Below are 22,171 nucleotides of genomic sequence, written 5' to 3'. Positions count from 1 at the left end.
TTTTCTCGCGAGGAAGCCTATTCAGCATAAGGGAAAATCCCTTTAAAAAAGGGATAACTTGGCAGCTATGATTGGAAACATTTCCGGTAGCTGTGCCCAGCATTTCTGCCAATAGATGGCACTCTACACTTCTCTTACAAAATACTGTTCTATATTTTATCAGACGGTTGTTCCTTTTATCTGAGTTTATCAACCATGTTCTTGAATTTAAACTTACAGCTATTTTGTATTCTTTTTTTTCTTTTTCTTTTTTCTTTTTCTTTTTTTAAAAATAAACTTTATTGAGATTAAAATGCATATACAAAATCTAAACACCTAAACAAAATAAAACATTAAACAAAACAACACTAACGAAACACTAATTGTCACGGTGGCTGGAGAAGGCTACTTCAGAGTAACGACTCTACACAGCTCTGCATTTTATGGTTTTATTGGTGCTAAGTATTTACAGTGCTAATGGCAGTGCTATTTACAGAGACACATCTGTTCAGCTTGAATCAGAACCTCCAAGTGGCTTTTGGCGCGTTTTGCGCCAGCATAATAACTTGGGGAGACCCATCCTCTTCCCCCGACGCCTTTTGCGAAGTTCCGGAGTTGGGGGGACTGGCCTGCCCCCCTTCCTTTCCCCTTCCTGTCCCACCTGGGACGATGGCTCTCTTTCCCTGCCAGAGCCTTGGAACCCACTTCCTGTTTCCCCACTTGAGCTGGAGCTTTCCTTCTTTTCAGCCTCGCTCGGGTCTGGGCTGGAACTCAGGAGGGGAGGGGCTTCGCGATATCCCTTGCCCCCCACACTAATGATAAATAATATTGATTAACCAAATAACATAATAATGAAATAATAATTACAGAGTACAAACAGAAAATTAAGGAGACAAAAATTAAACCCAAATATATATAAATCATAATCAATCATAATAAATAATAAATAAATCATAGATAAATCATATATAAATGTACAGCTATTTTGTATTCATTGTTTCCACTAGGGATGAAATACACATGTGGCACAGAAGAACTGTGATTAGCCTCCCAAAGATGGTTTGATTTCATTTCTGAACCGAAATACAGCCTTGAGTCTGCTTTCATAGCTGCAGGGGAGAAAATACAGGTTTTATTGAGGTGGCATTTCAGTTTTTAAATGCCTATAAATTAATCACAGTTAGGAGCATAGGAAGAAAAAAAAGTTAGCCATCTTAAGTCTGTATAACTGAGATGAAAGGTTAGAAAACAATAGATTCTGTTTGAGTCACTGAGGTCTTCATGGACTCATGAACAGAGAGCAGGTTAAAAAGGAGTCATGATCAGAAAGCTGGCTGTCCTGTCTTGCCAAAGCCACAGGTCCAGTCATCTTCATCATCTCCAAGGATTCGTCTCTCTTGACAATGAACCATCCTTTGCAATGTTTACTTAGACATAAGACCATTCTATTCAATCGTGCTAGCTCCCTTGGATGTTTAAGATTGCAGCTATAATTTTGGAATTCTAAGCAATTGATTCTCATTTCATGTAAGCAATTTAGAGAAAAATTCCCAATTATCAGAGCTGTTGCAAGCACTCAGTATCCATCATCAGTAAGAAGCAATGAAGCATATATACATACAGTTTAACTCGATTCAGATTTATTATTTTACCACTGCGTTTACTGTGTGAATCTACTAAGTCTATTGATATAGACTGCAAGACCTCTTGCTCCTTTATTTACTTAACTAAAAGAAGCAACTATGGATTAATTATTGTCCTGGTCACTTAACCAAGTTCCTCTGCTATTCTTCTTTGATGGATTATTTGTTCATTCATAACTAGCATCATTGGTTTTCTGGTTATAGTTATCCAGCATGGAGTGAGTATTAGGCCCTGTATCCCCCCATGTCTGATGTTGAAACTACAATTACTTCATCTGCAACTACATCATAGGTCAAATCAGTTTCATTCAAAATGATCCCTAAATATGTATATAGGACCAATACTGACTCACTTTTTAAGCTGAGTTCATCTGAAAGGTTCTGACCTAAAAAAATAATAATTCTCAATTGCTGCTAATATTCCCTGAATTAGTTACAGAGTCTTAGAAAGCTGTCTATGAATTAGGAACAACATTTCCTATATCACTTTCACTTCTGCAAAGAGCTTTCACGGTAGGCTAGATTCCACATCAAAAAACAATGCAAAGGTAGACTCTCATACCAACTGTTAATCACTCTGGTACTTGAATTTGCTGAAGTAGGAAAATGTTTAATTACCCAGTAAAACAGCTTCTGTCTGAGAATTTCTACAGCACAGTGCGTACTTGCAAGTCACTTAAAGGGCAAAAGAGTAAAATGAGAGAAAACACAGTTCAGTACACAAATTTCCTTCCTTTCAGAATATTTGATTCTCTTCCCTTACATCTCTTGGTGGCTGGATTAGATCTATGAGAAGGAAGTTTTGAACCCCTTCCAGATGTTGTTGGGCTCCATTTCCCATCAGCTTGTTGGACTGTTAGGATCTTTTTCAAAGATATATCTGGCAATACTCTATCATCTATCTATCTATCTATCTATCTATCTATCTATCTATCTATCATATGGCCTGCTATTAAGGTCCATATTAATTCAATGAAAACAATATATTACCATTCCTATAACAAGAAACTTATTTATCCTGTCATAAAAGGGCCCCTAATTAATACTTTGATCCCAGCATGCACCTGCAAATACAGCACCTTTTAGGAAGTAATTGTACCATATTGCTGGGGTACTGTACAGTTCTGCTACGAATACCAGGAATGATAACAGCACAGGTTGGTCATATATACAGCACATGCCTAGCTCACACATCACAGCAAACCAAAATGGAGCGTAGTCTTCAAAACTATTTGGTGTGCTCTTTTTTGTGATTAGATCCAAGTGTGCTTGATCAGTGCTTTTGGTGTGTTAAGCTGATCAGCACGAGAAATGGATATCTGAATGCTCTATAAATCAATGTGTAACTATAGCCCCAGTTCACTTATTAGTGCTCAAATGTTCAATCCATGCAAGTGTGGGTGCTTCTTACACCTAGAGACACCCCTGCCACTGCACTCTCTCCCCCGCCCCCAGCTTTGACCTTGAACTCCATGATGTGTTATGGGTTTGTGCCTGGATTTAGTAAAAGTTTGATTGAATAAAGGTTTGGTTAAACTTTGCCAAACAGAGAATCCCCTGGATTTAGTTATGCTAACAAGCCAAGCCAGCTCAGGAGAGCTAGCTGGATGGTCCCCTAGCAAGGAAACCACCAGAGGGCAAGACAGCCAGGCAAAGAGTAGTGGGACTCCTCCTATGCTGGGTGCTAGTGGGCAGAAGCAAAGGCCAGGTTTAGGGTTTCAGCTTTGAATGAAGCAGGCTGTGAGGAGGTCCTTGGAGTCAGTTAGCAGCAAGAAGGAGAAGGAGGGGCAAAACTCCATGTGAGCTGAGGCTGACAGGCTGGGACTAAGAGACACAGAGGGTGGCTTTTTGCTGTTCTTTGAATCCAATGCTGCCCTTAAGCAGGGCCGGTGCGTCCATTTAGGCAGACTAGGAAATTGCCTAGGGCGCGAAAATGGAGGGGGTGCTGGCGAGCCTGCCCCGCAAAACCCCCGCGCCACCGCCGCCCTCCCAAGGCGCTTGCTCGCGCTCCTCCCGCCCATGGAGGGGACGCCGCAAGCTTCTCAGCGGCTGCAGCGAGCGAACGGTGGCGGTGGCAGTGCCCGTAGCTGAAGGCTTCAGCTACAGGTGCTGGCGCTGCCGCCACCGCTCACTTGCCGCTGCCGCCGGGGAGCCCCCAGTGTCCCCTCCACAGGCAGGAGGAGTGCGAGCCAAAAGGAGAGCTCAGCGCCCTCCCGCCTATGGAGGGGACGCCGAGAGCTCCCCAGCGGCGGTGGCTGCAGCGAGCCAGCGGCGGCAGTAGCGGCGGCAAGCGCCCGCAGCCGAAGCCTTCAGCTATGGGCGCTGCCACCGCCACCCGCCCACCCGCTCACCGAGGAGCTCACAGCGTCCCCTCCATAGGTGGGAGGAGCGCGAGCCAAAAGGAGAGCTCAGCGCCCTCCCACCTATGGAGGGGACGCTGAGAGCCCCCCAGCAGTGGCTGCAGCGAGCGAGCGGCGACGGTAGCGGTGGCAGGCGCCCGCAGCCAAAGCCTTCAGCTATGGGTGCTGCTGCTGCCGCCGCCGCCCGCCCGCTCACCGAGGAGCTCACAGCCTCCCCTCCTTAGGCGGGAGGAGCGTGAGCCAAAAGGAGAGCTATGGAGGGGACGCTATGAGCTCCCCAGCGGCTGCAGTGAGCAAGCGGTGGCAGCGCCCGCAGCTGAAGCCTTCAGCTATGGGCGCTGCTGCCGCCGCCGCTCACTCGCTGCAGCCGCCGCTGAGGAGCTCAAAGCGTCCCCTCCACAGGCGGGAGGGCGCCAAGCTCCCCCCTTGGCCCGCGCTCCTCCCGCCAATGGAGGGGACGCAGGGGCATCAGCGGTGTTGTGCGTGTGTCATGACGCATGCGCGGGGGGGGGGGGCGCCAGAAGGTGTTTTTGCCTAGGGTGCAAAAAGCCCTAGTACCGGCCCTGCCCTTAAGAGGGAAGCCAGGATGCTCTGCAATCCCTCCAACTAGGTGCAGGTTGTATATATGTAAAACAAAACACCAACAAAGCCATATATCATAAATACATCACAGTCTTTGCTGTGCCCAATTTCGGAAGGAAACACAAACCCCTGGAATCTCACATCATTCGGAGATAGGGGGGCATCTAACACTATGTTAGCCACAGACATTTGCAAAGGGGAAAGCTTCGTGTGTACAGTTGTGTATGCAAAGGCTTCCACACAATTTGGAACCCATCACCTGAACACCTTCATACATGTAGCTAAACAATGTATAGCACACATGTGTCCCCTTTGCTGATGCCCATGTCAACATGCAGGTGTCAGGGGCATGGTTGGTCCGGCGAGTGGTGGCAGTGGAACTAGCTGGCACAGTCCACTTTCCACCCACACGTTGATTGAACATGTGAACTGTAACAAGCGAACAGGGCTGTAGTATTTTGGATAAACCTGGTCCCATATCAAGATTTAAAATGTGCTAATCAAGCAATCTGGAACAGATAGGAAAGGATATTAAACTTGTTTTGTTTGGTTTCCCCATTATGTCAGCTTCAACCAGAAAAATAAAAATTCCACAGTCCTGATTGCAACACTTCCTGGCTAGACAATTGCACAATCATTCCAGGAACAGAAATGTGGTCATTTCACTCAAGTGTGTGAAAGCCACACACTTGTTACATGCTTTCACTTCCTTTTCTAATCGTATTTTTAAAAGGTTGGGAGCAGCAGTGTGGAAGCACAATTGTAAAGAAAGCAGCGTTGTCATTGTGATACAGCAGCCAGGATGGGTCAGGCTTCCGTGTGGGCTGGTGAGTTTGGCAATGTGATTGAAGATTAGGATAGGAGACTATCCTGGGCTTTCTCCAGCTGGAGTTCCAAGGATTTGCTTTGGCAGGACAACAGTGACCCATTGCGTGTTGTTGATGTTGCTAATTGGGTACAAGATATGGAGAGGGTAACTGAATGCTATTTTGAACGTTTATTGTTATGTACCTTTTAAATTTTCATGGGCAATACAGGAAAAAAACCCATATCCCTGTGGGGGGAAATACCATGTAACTAACCATCTAAACAAGTTTGAAATCCCTCTCTGCCTAGGGTAATCATGCTCATTGATTTGAGTAGTTTTATTAATCCAAGTGCATGACTTTGAACATTCAAGAATTTGAAATAGGTAGTGATCATATGGCATTTATAGCAGGTCTAGTCTTGTCATAATATGATTTTATCCTCTTGACTTTTTGCAGTAAGCATCACTGCGCTGATTTTTCTGCAGTCCGGTAAGTTATTTTTTCCTCCTTTCTTGGCTTTTGGAAATCACTCTGGGGTTGGAAATTCCTTGTGTCAGTCTCTACTAGGGTTCTAATATGCTCACATTCCCTCATTTCAATCATTCTACAAGAGTTGGTAATGAGGGAAGCTCTCCATGATGGGGCTTTGGCCACTGAACAGGCATCCTAGGATGTCTGAAAGTGCCCCAACACTTCCCCCCTCCCCTGGAAGGGTATAGAATCAAAGGTATAGAACACGCATGTCCAGCAGGTAGATCGTGATCTACTGGTAGATCACTGGATGTCTGTGGTAGATCACTGGTAGATCACTGGCTCCCCCCAAAGAAGCTCAACAACTTTGGGTCCCCTAAAAATGCTCAACATTTTAGCCCTCACCCCCCCAAAAACAGGGCATTCCTCCAACCTCAGAAAAGCTCAACAACTCTGACCTGAACCCCTAAAAACAGGGCTTTCCTCCTCCCTAATAAAAGCTTAGCAACTTTGACATGAACCCCCCAAAAGGGGGTAGATCACTGCCAGTTTTTATTTGTCTAACCGTGTGCCCAGACTGTCATTAATTATGGGTGGGATTCAAGCGCATTCAGACAAATGCAAGTTGCACAATTAAAGTTGGTTTGGTGCACTGACTCTACCTCAAAAAGGGACTCTCTGTGAAAGGGAAATTCCCCGAAGATCGTGAGATAACAACTGCTTGATGCAATATCATATAATATCCCTGCAAACAAATCAGTATGGATGCTCAAGGAAGAGCTGACATCCTCTAACCTCCCCACAAACTTTATGCAAACAAATCAGGACCAGAGGCGGTTTTGGGGTGGTGTGACCAGGTCAGTGGCACTGCAGGGAGTGCCACAACAATGCTGTAGAATGGAGAGTGAGAGGTGGGGAGCACTGAATTTTAGCGTCACACGGGGTGCTGCTGAGATTTGAGAACCTAATGTCCACCACTGTCAGGGTGAATGAAAAGGTCATCTTGAAGTATGGATGTTGGAGAATTCTGGTGGAAATGCCAGTGGAAACTGCTGGTGTTTGCTTGTTCATCCAATGCCCAGAACAGAATCGATTTACCGGTTGTGAACAGAATCAGTATTCACTGTTGTCTTCAGTCTGCAAACAATACATAACTGATTACTCTCCACCCCAGTTTGTATTGCACTGCCTTTGCATTGAGTTGAATGGTATGGACAATGTAATTAATGATGTGGAATTCCACCACAGTAGACAGCAAGACAAATAATGTAAGTTTCATCAGAAGAAGCCCAAGAACAGAGGAATGGAAGGAGCCCTGCATGCAATGGACACAGTTGGCAGCGGAAAGCGATGCTTTCTTACATCTCTATCTGGAAGGGAACTAACTCCTTTTTTTAAAAAAAAAAAATTCTCTCCTAATTATCTTAACAGTGTCTACCTCTAAGCTGGTTTGCTATTTTACCAGCTGGTCCCAGTACCGGGAAACTTCAGGGCGTTTTGTCGCTGATCAGATTGATCCAAATCTCTGCACCCATGTCATTTATGCTTTCGCCAATATAAGTGGCAACCGGCTCGTTCCCGGTGAATGGAATGATGCCACTACGTATGGGACTCTCAATCAACTTAAAAGGTAGGTAACATAAGAAGGCACAAACAAAACATGAAACACAAAGGGGAGCCTACCTCCACAGCATCCTCTATTGTTGATACAGCCCACACTGGGCCTTGGGTCAAACTACGTATGGGATTAAGATGGAACTTAACCTCATATGTATGTTTTACAATAATAAATAGTCACCGGGGAAGGTGATCAGGAACATGATGGTGTGTGCTTGGGCAAGGCTTGTTTAACCCTTCCCCTCCACCATGGTCCCAGTGATAATCAACCTCTGATTTTGTATCTAAAATGAAGCTCTTATTGGAGCCAATGGGAACTTTCATCCTCAAAAATGAAAGCTTTGGGGCAGTTTTTGGTATAACCATGGCATGTAGGTTATATCATATCCACCATGATTCCAGTCCTGATTGCCTCCCCAGCAGTAGCTAGTGTTCACTGTTTTCAGAAGGGTAAAACCCAAGTGTTATGTAGTGTAGCATGCAGTGTGGACCCCCAGACTCTATCTCTTGCAAGACACCAAGTGCCTTTGACTGTTTCCTCAGTGCAAGCCACTGCACTTTCCACCAACAATGGAACCAGTAATGCTGATAATTAAACCACTGTGGAAGGAGAGGCCTCATTTTCTTAACTAACTTCACAGGTTGATGGGTATTTGGGGTTCAAATATCACATTATGTTGAGTTGTATTATTCTTAAACTTTTTTTTAAAGCAAAAACCTCGAAGCAGCCTCTGGCAGGTTGTTTCTGAGCAGAAGAAGAGTGTATCAAGGGACACAACTTTACTCTAACCTCTCCAGCTGTTCATCAGCTGAAACAATTATTTAAAGTACTCATCACTGCTTTGGCAGTACTAAATAAGGGATAGTGAAAAATATGCTACTTCCAAGTGTATCAAATGCTCTGATTATTCCATACAGCCTATTACTCAGAATGCTTGGCCTAGGGCCAGTCTGCCCTCCCCCTCTGCACAATCCAGAGAAAATTAATTAACTGTGCACATGTAACACTCTGGATGACGTTCTACGCCATAAAAATCCCAAAGTTGACTTCTGTCTTGCTGAAATCTTTTTTAAAAAATATCCTAATCTTTTCTTTATTCGCTCTTTTCTTCTTTAGAAATCGCAACTTAAAGACCCTTCTCTCGGTTGGTGGAGCTCTCATGGGACCTCAACCGTAAGTCTAGAGCTATCTGTTAACAGTTGTACTTTGGATCCCAAACGCCTTGCAAGTTGAATGTTTTGGCTCCCGAAAGCAGCAAACACAGAAGTGAGTGCTCCGGTTTGCAAACGTTCTTTGGAACCTGAGCATTGGACACAACTTCTGCAGCTTCCAATTGGCTGCAGGAGCTTCCTGCAGCCAATTGGAAGCTGCGCCTTGGTTTCTGAACATTTTGGAAGTCGAACAGACTTCTGGAACAGATTCCATTCAACTTCTGAGGTACCACTGTACTTAATTTTTTGCTTTTGCCAGTAAAAATCATAAGTGAAAAAAGTCAAAGGTTTCTCTTCCAAAGTGGACTGTCCTTTCAGTATAGCAATTTTTATTGGGCTCACAGTGTGTGGAAAAGAGTTAATTATCCCACTTGCCATGCACCACAGTCTCAATCCTAATTGTGTGCACATCTGATGAAGTGTGCATGCACACGAAAGCTCATACCAAAATAAAAACTTAGTTGGTCTTTAAGGTGCTACTGAAGGATTTTTTAAATTTTGTTTCGACTCAGACCAACACGGCTACCTACCTGTAACACACAGCTGCTGTTTTTTGATTTGCTTTTTTTATATAAAAAAAAACCACACACAACAACAACAACAATGGCAAACTACTGTATTTAATGAAACATGTAGTTTGGCCCTTACTCAAGGTAGGTTATTATGTTGTGCTGATCTTTTCTAAACATACACACACCCCTCACACATGTTTTTAAAAGAACATCTGGAAAATATTGAACTTAACCCACCTCCTACTAGATTCCCAACTCCTGTTTCTTAGTTACTTTCAGAGTAGCTTCTCCTCTCCAACATGCAGATAACTGTCAATGTGAGCTGTGACCTTCATGCAAACTGTTACTGGTTGTTCAGTGTTTCTCTCTCAGAATGCAATCAGACATTGACATGGAGGCTTCAGATCATATGGGCAATTACCAGAATTGTGGAGCTGAATATATGAACCCAACATCAAGAGTAAAAATCTTGCATGGGGCGTTCACAAGTACAGAATCCCCCTTGCTCCAAAAGTTGGCCTTCCTACTCATAGAGGGCTATAAACACACCAAAGGTGATGTACTTCGGGGGGCGGGGTGGGCGGGTGAGGTTTGGCAGCAAGCATGTGCCATACCAACTGAAAGCCTGAATTGGGCAAGAGTCCATCTTTCAAACTCTTCCATATCTTCAATTAATACAAAATCTCTTGTGTTCATTTCTGGTGCCATGTTTTGTTATTGCCTTACTTTTGTGAGGACAGGTGCTTCATAAACCAATATATTGTGTGTAAAATAATCATTGAGCTATGGACTGGTTGCTCTTTCCAAGTCTCCCGGATCACTCTGCCTGGCCCCAAGTGGCGATTCATTATTCTAGCTCTATTTTGAACTCTCAGTGAATACTAATATTTAAAAGTATACGCTCCCATCAGGGGGGTTGACACCTTGCTGTATCTCTGAGCATGCCTGGTGATGGTCAGAGTCTGGCTATTTCCACATTTCTCCCTGCCTCACTGTGAGACAACCTACTGCTTCTTGACACCTCCAGTGGGAGGGTGAGCATGGGCAAACCCTGCTGTATAAAGATGCACAGTGAACCATTCTTCTCTTGGATTTTAGATTACAGTTCATCTCAGCAAGTGGGACCTGCAACAAAATGTGTATCTTCTTTCTTTAACAAGAGTGCTGCTTTCCAGCGCTCCAGCCAGTCAAGCCCTCCGATATATACTATGAACTGCAAAAGGACCAACACAGGCCAATTCACCTTTCCAGTTTGCTTTCTTGTTTTTCTTTTCCAACTGAAAAACATTCTGTGGTCCATAGTCATCACCAGGGCTGTCTTTAGCATATGCGCTGCCGGGATCCAAAGATCCGCCCAGCACCCCCAAATTAACTTTTATTGAGCTTTTTGGGGAGGGGGAAAGCCAAAGTTGCTGACCTTTTTTAAGGGGGGAAATGACTTACCTGTAACAATGACGCAGCGGAATAAACTGCTTTTGTTTCCTGACTCGCCGGAGTATTTGATGCTACGGAGTAACAGAGCGACAGAGGCTTTTCACTGCTGACGATCAAGAGGGAACGGTATACAGGAGGTATACATTTGGTGCCCCCCGGAATTCGGCGCCCAGGTGCCCCGCACCCCTTGCACCCCTGGGTAAAGACAGCCCTGGTCATCAACAATTTTTCCAACCCTTCTATTGGCTCCCTTTTGTTTTCCAGTGGTCCATTTCTGTTGGCATGGTGTACTGAGTTTTCTGATGGAGGGAGTGATACTTTCAATATGAATACTTCCCTGCCAGTGGAAACTTTTTTCCAGTTATTGTGGAATACTTCAACCACCTACTGTAAAAAAAAAGGGGGGGCCTTCATTTTATTTCTATGAACAATACAAAGTCATCAAGAATCCCTCTACGTTTTTGTCTCCTGTCTGTAATAGCTTTAGAAGAATAACTGCATCTCCTGCCACCCGCTCAGAATTTGTGATGTCTGTGTTGCAGTTGCTTCGGACAAATAACTTTGATGGCTTTGACCTTTCTTGGCCCTTAGCAGAAACGTCTGATAAAAGCCGTTTGACTAACCTGGTTAAGGTACATCAAAATACAAATCATCTTTATGCAAAGAAATGGATTCAAAAGACAGTGACGGGAAGGAATTACAAATAATAACTTATTATTTCTGTTCTGACTATGTCTTTGTTTTGTTTTTGCTCCACCTACTTTCTCTGCAAAGCCCCGCTCTTTACCACTGAATTGGCACAAACAGCAATCTAGAGAAAAAACAAAATGCCATTTGCTTCAATTCAGCTTTACAGATCAGGTTTTTCTGGGGGAAGATGTGGGGCAAAGGGGGGAACACTTGGATACAGAATGGGAAAGTGTGGACCTGTGGGGTAGAAGATAACTGTAGATAAGCCCTCAGCATACCGGTAGCTGCCAAGTTTCCCCTTTTCTCGCGAGGAAGCCTATTCAGCATAATGGAAAATCCCTTTAAAAAAGGGATAACTTGGCAGCTATGGCCCTCAGATGTTTGAGGAGTGGCAGGCCAGGAGAGAGATTTCTCTGTGGTAGCCCCCAAATTGTAAAACTCCCTCCCTACACAAGTGAATTTAACAACTTCATTATTCAGCTGAGAAGGCACCTCTTTGCTTTTGACATGCAAAAATTATTTTTGTGACCTACTTGAAAACTAGCAATTAACCTAATTGGTGTGTGTGTGTGTGTGTGTGTGTGTGTGTGGTTATTCTGTTTTAATAACAAAAATGCCCTGGAATTTTATAGTGAAGGAGGGGTAAAGATTTATAGTAGTAGAAGCTGCATTAATCCTCCTCATCACCCATTAGGATCTGTCTGCAGCATTTCGGAGGCGGGGTCAGAAAAGACTCTTACTGAGTGTTGCAATACCTGCTGGAAGGGAAGCCATTGACAAAGGTTATGATATTCAGACAATCTCACAGTAAGTACTTTAAAAAAAATCTACATTAAACAGCATACTGGCTGGGGCAATTACAGTAAGCAAGCAGTACATTTATTTAGTTCCAGTTTAAATGGTTCAGGCAAGCAAAGAGATGCCATGATGATGATTTGGGGCTTAACTTGCTTTGTGTACTCTGAGAAGGGTGGTATACAATTTCAATAAATAACAGTAATTTACTTTCATAAATAATATTTATTAAGTTTTCCAATTTAACAATCCAGTAAAAACCACATTAAATCATTCCAAATTATAATACAACAAAACAGCCAAATAATCATGCCAAATTATAAATCTTTGGGTGACTTCCCATGCTCTGGAGTTCAGGGAGTGATGATCTAATGTTATTACTGCATTCCTTAATTAGTCAGATAGTCCCGATAAACATTTCCAATGTTGATCCTTTGTTTATTTTTAACAGCCTCTGAGTTCGTTTAGACAAGTGGGTTAGTTCTTTGTAAATCTGTGTGAAATATTGTCCTGTAATCTAACACTCTCATCCACTTTCACTTTCTGCATTTCTTACTGCGTCACAGCCGAGACCGGAGGACATGTCGCCTTTTCACCATTAGCGCTGGGCAGATATCTAAAATTCCCTCCTGTAATCTTTTCCCAGCTGCTAACGAGTTGATGTTTCTGTAAAAAATGCCGCAGCTCCCATCATAAATTCTTTTTATCATTCAGTTAAAGGTCTTTGCCAGAATCATAGTCCAAATTTCACACAGTCAATTTTGTAGTTAAACCATAACAATGACGATAGCAAGATACTCTTTCAGTCCCACTTGCTTATTTCACTTGCTGAAAGATGGATTTGCTAAATAAAACAGCAAATGCAAAATATATCAAAAGGAAGTAATGGAGGCTCACCTCCCCAACATACTGTAGTTGCAATGGAAGTCCTTCTCCAGGTTGAATCCTTGGCACCCAGTGGCTGAATCAGTTAGCAGAGTACTTTATCTCCCCTACTTCAGAGCATGCCTGCTAATTAAGCCCAAACTTTATCTTAAAAACAGGTGTCCGGTGCTCATGGCAACAGCTTTGGAGAGTTGCCAAGAAGTGTGGTGCAATGCACCCAGTGCCCCCTGCCCCCCACATTAAATAACAGTAATTTAAAATCCTCAACATAAAGTGCCTTTTTTCAGTTGTAAGGTAGAGGTGAGACCAAAAAATGTCAGCTCACAGTTTTGCTCCAAAATGGTAACTACAAATAGATTTCCGTTCTGGAAGGCTAGTGTGGATGACGTTTATTAAACCTAACAGGAACTGAAGATAACTGTAGTTGTTCCCCAAGGGTCTCGGGTGACCACTTGTTCTTCTTTCTCTAGATCTGTTGATTTCATTAACTTCCTGAGCTTTGATTTTCACGGCGCCTGGGAAACTTTCACGGGCCATTTAAGCCCCCTTCAGAAGAGCAGAGCTGACAGTGGATCTGCATCCTACTACAATGTTGTAAGGACTTTGTTAAATATTTCAAAGGGCTTTTCCATAAGCTTTTTCTTTCTTTCTTTTTTAAGCCACACGTTTTCCTTACTGTAGTGATAGTAAAGCGAGCCTGGTGGACAAGGTTCTGAACCAAATATCAGAGGTAGAGCTCTGATTACTTTGCCCCCTCCATCCATTGAATTAATGATCGGCACAAGATAGATTCACCTCTACCCCCATTAAACAGATGATTAACTCAAGCAGATGGATAGGGGACAGATTTCCCAAATAAAGCAGCCTGGTATTAAAACAGCCTGGTATTCAGGATCCTGCCTTTTTCCATGGCACATGTAGCCCATAGATACATTGTGCAACAGATCCGCAACATATGCTGAACAGCCAGGTCTAGGAATCAGAAATGTGGCCTGTTCAGCATGGGGGAGAACCTCACTTGAAGGAAACATTTCATAGCTTAAGGACTACTCCTTGATCCAGCATTGTCTTTGGAGGTCTAAATGACATCAGTGGTTCAAAGTGTCCTTTTCCAGCTATGTCTGGTAAGCTATGGCCATTTCTGGATCAGTGATCGATGCTCTGGTAACCTCTTGGTAGATTACTGTAATATGGTCTTCATGGGGCTACCCTTGAAGATAGTTTGGAAGCTCAAGCTAAGGGAAAACACAGCTGCTAGAATCTTGAGTGGTTCAGTCAGGTTCTTCTTACTCTGTCAATTGGTGAATCTTGTAGAGAGGGCCTGTTCTGTGATAACACATTGGTTCTCCCTCAAAGTGTGGTTGGTGCCACCAGTGCTTCCTTTTCAGCAGTGGCTAAAAGCACACTTCTTCAGCCAAGCTTTTGCTGGGAATACTTTACTTGGTCACGTAGAAACTGATCATGGTGCTGCATTACGTTTTGGGTCAGGGATGGGCAGGAGCATGAGGGTTGAGGGAATGTGTGGGCAGAGGAGGCAAGCAGGGAGGAGGAAGATCCAGGGGAAGGGATCTGTGGGGAGCTGGAGGAGGTCTTGGAAGCTGAAGAGCCTGTGATGGGTCCAGAGAGAGTGGAGCCTTTGGAATCGCCTCCATCCTTCCCTGCCACTGTCTCCATACACAAGGAGGGACTTGAAGTGACAGGAGACGCTGGAGCTGTCATTGAGGAGAAGCCATTGGGTGCTTGTGTCAGCCATGTCGGACAAGGGCATTTAAGAAAGCAGGAAGAGGCGTGGCTATGCTGTTGCTCAAATGTCCAAGAGGGAGCACAGGTCTGCAGAGATAGATTGCCTAGAGAGCTAGTTAGCGGGGAGTGGTGTGTATATCCCTTGCAACTTAGGAGCTGGCATAACTGAGGGCTTTGCAAATAAATAAATAAATAACATCATCATAGGTCTGGGTATGTGCAGGACATGTTGTCATTTTGTATATTTTATCTGAGTTGTTAATTGTTTTAATGGTGTGTTATGTTGTTAACCACACCGGGACCATGAATGAAGGCTGGGATAGAAATTGAAATAATAAATAAATAAGTTTAGAACTAACATTCAGTGTCCTTCCTAATATATGCAGTAACTAGTCTACTCTTCCTTCTTCAGGACTACGCTGTGAAGTATCTACGCAGCAGAGGTGCCCCAGCTCAGAAGATCATCATGGGAATCCCCACTTATGGCCGGTCTTATACCCTTTCTTCCAAGCAGACTGGAGTTGAAGCCCCAGCATCTGGTGCTGGGACACCTGGTCCTTTCACTAAAGAACCCGGGATACTGGCCTATTATGAGGTAGGGAGGATTTCATTTCAGTTCCCATTTAGCCTATGGAAACCCCAATTCCCTTCTGTCTCGTCAATCTCAAGGAGTTGGATTCAAATCAGAATTAGGATGGGAAGAAGACAGGAGAAATTTAAGATGAGGTTATCTCATGCTCTGTCTTAGAAATGGTACATAATTAGGTATGTGTGGCTCATAGACAACCCAGACATCACATAGGGGGTGTGTGGAAAGAGAGGAAGAGAGGGAGAGGGAGAGGGAGGGAGAGAATGTCATGCAATCCAAGCATTTCCCCACTCCCATACCCTCCGAGTGTCCAAGGACCAACCCAGAATTATGAAAGCCACCCTAGCTTCTGATTTGATCCCAGAATGTCCCTATTTTCCCCACCCATGCTGCCACCGCTGAGCTCAAGGAGGAGCTAACACTTGTCCTGAGCATCAGTGGCAATGAGGGAGCATCTCATGGCCTCTCCATGGCTGCCGCTGCCTACCTCCTCCCTTGGGCAGCTCATAGCTGCTGTTAGAGAGCAGGTGAGGAGGAGAAGCTGCTGCTGCCGAGGGCCAGGCCCACATGAGATGCTGGCTCTGAGGAAAAAGGGGGAAGCGGAGCAGAGAGCAAAGAGTAGTTTTTTTTCAAAAACATGTGTTGTGGTCAAACTTTCACCTACTTTTTATAACTGCATATAGCTCACATATATTATTATAGTGTCATGAGTGCTGTGGAAACATTGTGGAAAGAGGATAAATGGGAGGACCTTGGAGAACTAACCTGGCGGAAGGTCTTAGCAGGTTGGTAGGTGGAGATCTGGACAAAAGGGAAGGGTCTAGAGGCCTATTAGAGGAGAGACCCACTTCTATGAGATCAGACTCCCCAAGCAATACGTCACCAGCTGTGGAGCTGACTCCAGCGCTTTCCATTGTCGGTGAAAAGCCTCTCCATCATTGACAGGCAAAAGGGAGATGTCAGGACAAAATGGTGGCCGGTCCTGTCCTGCAGTAATAGACAATCTCCTGACATCGACATTCATGTCTATGGCTTTCGATTTATTCCTGTCAGATCTGTGGCTTTAATTCCGGTGCCAAGAAGGAATGGATTCAGGAACAAAAAGTCCCCTACTCCTATAAAGGGAACCAGTGGGTTGGATATGAAGATGTGACAAGTGTTCGGACCAAGGTAAATACTGGCAAATGTCTATTCCCTTTGTCCATTAAGTTGCATGATCTACAGGTATTGGTAAGGAAAGTTATGAAATTGTGTGAGGATAGGTCCTTTTATTCTTCAAATAGGCCATAGTGGCTGAGCACCTGAATGTCATATAGAGAGATGCTACCATTCAATTTCATTTAGAGGGCAAATCTTGTTTCCATCAAAGATGTACATCAGGATAAGAGCTGGATGATCTCAGCTGCCTACACAAACCATACCGGTATCTACATGAACAAGCAAATTTAGTGGCAAGAAACAGAATAAAAGAAAAACTGACGGACAGTACAGATGGCCCTCCCACTTATGTATAATCAATTCGGTAACAATTCAATAATTCAATTCAAACACAGAAATGGGAGGAGAGCGCTGGAGAGCACTTGTGGTTCACAAGGAGACCCTTTCCAGAGCCCAAAGATGATATCAGTGAGGGAGGAGGAAGCCCCAAACAGACTGGAGGCACAGCAGGGCTTTGTTTAGGCTGCTGAGCCTCCCCACCTAGCAGCTGATATATGGGGTAGTGCAGCAGCAGCAGCAGCAGCAGCAGCAGCAGCAGCAGCAGCCACTTTTCCAATCTCCTGCCAGCCCCAGAGTTTCAATTCTAGTTGTAGGTATTTTTGGATACAGTATTTTTGGTATGGGTGAAGATAGAGCAGCAGAGAGGGTGTTTAAAAGGTATTGAGAGGGTACTCTCCACTTTACGAGATTTCATTTGTGCACATGGGGCTCTGGAACGTAGCTCCTGCATATGTGGGGGCCTGCCTGTACAGGTTTTTACAAAGATTTGACTACTGGCTTGGTTTCAATCTAATTTTCTATTTCACTGGGCAATGATACTCAAACTAGGTGGCAAGCCATTGTACAAAGCTGTGTGGCTGCTAGGTACGAGATTGTAGCTTGGGTTGCTATACGGCTAAGGAATGTGCAGGCCTGCTCACAATTCTATTCTCTTATCAGGCTGCCAACATCAGAGAATACAGAGGTGCATAAAAAAAATATCCCAGCAGAATATCATTTTGCTGCTTTACATGTATGAGCTGTCACAGAATACATGTGTGCATTTTGGGATCATATGGGAATTTGTTGTGCAATGATGCTGTTAATGCTCTGTGCTGTGAGTGTGGATGCATGTGCATTTGAATGCCATGTGGGAATCCAGCCCTAACAGAAGACCTATAGAGGTGCCCGATACCATCCTGGAAGATATGTTTGTCAAAGATGTGCATGTGTGATATGATGGCCTTCCAGCTGCTTGACAGACAGATGTGTCTATATTGAAGAAATGACAGCAGTAGCCTGTTTTACACATCTGCACCACAGCATAGACTAAGACGCTCCCACAGCCCAGTTTGCACACCATGGTAAACCATAATTAATGGTTTGCTGTGGGTTGCTTTGTTCTTTTCTGCTTTCAGTATGGAGAACACAAAGTACTACAGACTGGTTTGGATGTAATGTTAAGAAAGGGGGTGATTTGTTTTTTCCCCAAGCTAGCAAGATGGAACAAAGCAGCTGTGTTTGGTTCATGCATGTAAGTCATGTTGTATGGTGTGCCATGATGTGTGAACAAAATCCATGTGTGGTATGCAAAAGTTCCATAAAATTTTACATTTGATATGAAATTTGTTTTTGGTTTCTTAATTATTATTTTTCTTCCTTTCTTTTTTAATCTTCCTTAGGTTCAATACATGAAGGATAATCAATTGGGAGGTATTATGGTTTGGACACTTGAGCAGGATGATTTTTCAGGTTCCTTCTGCAACCAAGGAAAATACCCACTAGTTGGTGCTATTAAGAAAGCACTGGGTAAATAAGCTCCAGTTTTTGCAAAAAGATAATCTTGACTATCAGGAGAACTGTGTGAAGGCTTATCTGTTTCTTCTAGACATGAATGCAGATGATCCATTTACTATGTGGGAAATGTCAGGAAGTTTATTTGGTTGTTAAATGCATGCTAAAGTGCTATAATGTAGACGTCCATAGCAAGTTTTCTATTATTCCATTGTTAATGTTACTTCCAAATTTGCTGTACTGCTATGAAGTGAAGACATCTCCACATCCCACTCTGTGCTTCTGCAGTCTTTCATCACTCTGTGCTTCTGCAGTCTTTCATCACTTCATCCCTGGACGAAGGGTGTATGACATTACTAGTTAATTCTATTCTTAGCTGTCTTAAAAATGAACTCACCGTTGTAATGGTGGTGCTTTCATTGCTTTCCAAATATATAAATAATGCATTCAATAAAAAACTCTCCTGTCTTTTTTCAGGGAAAGCTTTCTTTTCTTATCCCGCAAAATAGTTATCTTGGAAATTGTGTTTGTGCGTGTATGTCTTGTAATGATGTATTGGGTGAGGAGGTGTGGCATACAGATTCATAAAATCATAAGTTGGAAGGGACCATGAGGATCTGCTCCAAACCTTTGCAATGCAGGAATATGCAGTTGTTCCTTATGGGGATCGAACCTGCAACCTTGGCATTATCAGAACAACACTCTAACCAAATGAGCTATCAAAGTTGTGCCATTAATCTGATTTAAAATATGTTCAATGTGTAAATGTAATTTATTTCCCCCTACAATTTTTTTTTAAAAAACACACACTCACAAACAAGCATTTTGCACACATATTTGTATTCAACTGGTATTTACTCAGAGTAGATCCACTGAAATTAAGCAACCTGAGTCATATCTATTAATTTCAATGGATCTATTCTGAGTAAAATCCAGTTGAATACCACCCATGGAGGCTGAAATTGCCTCTCAGGTCCTTTCCACACAATCAAGCAAAATCATTTGCACAAAACACCTGCAGGACTTAATCTATTGCAAATGTGCCACATTTGCATTTAGGTAAGTGTGCATAACATTGCAACCATGCCACACAGTGCTATTTTTGTTACCAAGAAGGACAGCACCATACCAAGAGGACAACACCATACATTTCAGGCACATTTTACCGCAACGAAACCTGGGAATTGTAGTTTATATTTCCCAGGTTTCTTGGGGACAGGGTTGCTTTAGATGTACTTTAAGTCTATGTGCATGCAACCTCTCTCCCAAGTATGCAATCTGGATGAGAGAATTTGTTGCTATCTTCAGTATTCAACTGCAGTCAAGTGCAGTTCTGTATCCAGACATTTGTTAAGGGTTTAAGCAATTATCATTATAATTTGTCCAATCCCTATTTATGTTCTCTGTACAAGTTGGGGTTATTTCAGCACTATGCCAATTACCAAAACTTGCCAAGGTCCTAAATAACATTATATCTTATCTTAATTTTCCCCCAGTAAATGTTTTTATAGGAGAATTCCAAGGACAAATGCTTAATGTTATGTTTGCTTTCTAAGGTGTGATTCCTTCAAAGGCCCTGGTCAATTCCATTTGCCTCTTTCTTTCAAGGCAGAGATGGGGAGCCTGTAGTCTTGCAGATATTGCGGGATTGCAGCTCCCATCATCCTTAATCACTGGACATGCTGACTGGGGCTGGTGTGAACTGGAAGTCAACAACATCTGGAGGATCACATTTTCATAGAATCATAAAACCATAGAATCATAGAGTTGGAAGAGACCACAAGGGCCATCCAGTCCAACCCCCTGCCAAGCAGGAAACACCATCAAAGCATTCCTGACAGATGGCTGTCAAGCCTCTGCTTAAAGACCTCCAAAGAAGGAGACTCCACCACACTCCTTGGCAGCAAATTCCACTGCCGAACAGCTCTCACTCTCAGGAAGCTCTTCCTAATGTTTAGGTGGAATCTTCTTTCTTGTAGTTTGAATCCATTGCTCTGTGTCCACTTCTCTGGAGCAGCAAAAAACAACCTTTCTCCCTCCTGGTTTGAGGACCAAAGAAGCTATTTGACTTGATTCAATATGCATTAAGTCCATTGTATAGAATGAAAGCATTTTTCAAAGCTGGCTGGTAGATTTTTTTTTGCAGCTGGGTGTTTTGGGCAACTGTCCCTTGCTAAAGTATCTATTTCATTTAGCTATTTCAGCAGTCCAGGTGTAAGGGTTTTTCTTTTGTTTAGTTTTGTTGCTGTTGTTAGCTTCAAAGCATTTTTGAAAAAAGTCAAATTCTGAAAGAAGCACCTTCGAAGCAATGTTTACAGCATATGTTGTTTCCAGCAAAGATAATCAAGTACACGATGAGCAATGTTATACAGCTTTGAGGCATTTTAAATGTATTTGAAGAAGTGTGCATGTACACGAAAGCTCATACCTATGACAAACTTAGTTGGTCTCTAAGGTGCTACTGGAAGGATTTTATTTTATTTTTGTTTTGACTGCATCAGACCAACATGGCTACCTACCTGTAAATGTGCTAGGTTTGCCCTGCATCAGAAATGTAGATCCAATTTGTAAGGCATGTAGTCAGCAATCAAGTAGTTTAGCTTCTTATTAATTCTTCCATACTCTGCAAAATTGGCCCAGGCTAGTAATTTTATGGGGTTCAAAGCAGTACAAGTGTTCGTACATTCAGAGTGAAAGCAATGTAATTCAGGAAGCATTGCACTCACTTTGAACTGACTTCATTCAATTTCAGCGATGTAATTGTGTAGAAAAATCTGATTGGCTACATATACTCTTGTGCAAATTAATTGAAACATAGCATGTTTTCTATCTTACTCGTAATCCTGTACTCAAAACAAACACAAAAAGTCAGTTGATCGTTATGGTGTCAGAAGCTTGTAGCCAATAGAAGGAATGATGCGCTCGCCACAATATACTGAGGTTCTGCAAAAGAGAGTTATTCCAGAGCTGGAAAAAACAACCCTGATGGTACTGGGATATTGCAGCAGACCTAGCCCCCTGTCACACATCAAAAGTGGTGAAGAAATTCATGACAGAGCAGCAAATACAGGTACTTGATTGGCCAGGGAATTCCCTGGACATTAATCCCATTGAGAATTTGTGGGCTATATGCAAAAGTCGCCTCTGTGCTGTAGACTGTACGATTATGGAGAAGCTCATTGAGGCGCTGATTCAAGTGTGGTACAGGGATCCGAAAAGCAACAGTGACTGTTCGAAACTAGTAGACAACATGCCAAACCGTGTTCAAATGCTGCTTAAAAATAGCGGAGGTCATATCCGTTACTAATGTACGTATATTTCTGTATTTTAATGTTTTGTTGGAAGCCGCCCAGAGTGGCTGGGGGAACCCAGCCAGATGGGCGGGGTATAAATTATTATTATTATTATTATTATTATTATTATTATTATTATTAGAGTTTTGTACATGCATATGTGAGTTTTGTACAACAAACTACTAAATTCATTGTTTGTTTCAATTAATTTGCACAAGGGTGTAGTAACAGCAGGAAGAAGAAGGATGAGTTGGGGTGGGGAGGGAGAATGACACAATGGCAGCAGGTGACTGTGAGCAGCATGTTCAGGGAGCCTTTTTATCCCTCTGTCTGACAACTCCCATTATTTAAGCAACCTCTGATGGCAGGGGATGTAAGACATTATTCAAGTGCCGCAATGGAACATAGAAAGTTGCCTTATACTAAATCACACCATTGGCCCATTTGACTCAATATTGTCCGTATTGACTGGAAGTGGTTCTCCAGGATTTCAGATAGGAGTCTCTTCCATCTGAGGATCAAACCTGTCTGGGATTGAACTTGGGACCTACTGCATGAAGAGCAGA

At 43.2% G+C, this 22,171-nt stretch overlaps 1 protein-coding gene and 1 long non-coding RNA gene across 3 annotated transcripts in view; one reads left to right on the top strand and one right to left on the bottom strand.

Annotated features, from left to right (window-relative positions):
• Positions 1 to 66: 66 nt before the first annotated feature.
• LOC148685078 (uncharacterized) overlaps positions 67 to 22,171 on the bottom strand; it is a 76,334-nt gene continuing 54,229 nt past the window's right edge. For both annotated transcript variants that reach the window (XR_015951087.1, XR_015951088.1), the window contains exon 3: positions 67 to 1,088. This is a non-coding gene — a long non-coding RNA (uncharacterized LOC148685078). The remainder of the gene's footprint in view (positions 1,089 to 22,171) is intronic.
• On the top strand, positions 5,316 to 20,411 carry LOC118088445 (chitinase-3-like protein 1). Its single transcript, XM_035122109.3, has 10 exons — positions 5,316 to 5,391; positions 5,830 to 5,862; positions 7,276 to 7,474; positions 8,579 to 8,635; positions 11,101 to 11,251; positions 12,004 to 12,116; positions 13,460 to 13,583; positions 15,145 to 15,327; positions 16,375 to 16,491; positions 18,201 to 20,411. The coding sequence occupies exons 1-10, from the start codon at positions 5,367 to 5,369 to the stop codon at positions 18,333 to 18,335; spliced, it is 1,137 nt and encodes a 378-aa protein (XP_034978000.1). The 5' UTR covers positions 5,316 to 5,366; the 3' UTR covers positions 18,336 to 20,411.

This window comes from Zootoca vivipara, chromosome 7, assembly GCF_965207765.1.
Source record: "Zootoca vivipara chromosome 7, rZooViv2.hap1.1, whole genome shotgun sequence".
NCBI classification, from domain to species: Eukaryota; Metazoa; Chordata; class Lepidosauria; order Squamata; family Lacertidae; genus Zootoca; species Zootoca vivipara.
This window is presented reverse-complemented; position numbering and strand designations above follow the sequence as displayed.

What these genes read in the sequence shown, in the direction of transcription:
- LOC118088445 (XM_035122109.3), top strand. Translation starts at nt 5,367, where the DNA reads ATGGGTCAGGCTTCCGTGTGGGCTG. An exon ending in TCAGGCTTCCGTGTGGGCTG is followed by an intron (nt 5,392 to 5,829) that starts GTGAGTTTGGCA and finishes GACTTTTTGCAG; the next exon opens with TAAGCATCACTGCGCTGATT. An exon ending in ACTCTCAATCAACTTAAAAG is followed by an intron (nt 7,475 to 8,578) that starts GTAGGTAACATA and finishes TTTCTTCTTTAG; the next exon opens with AAATCGCAACTTAAAGACCC.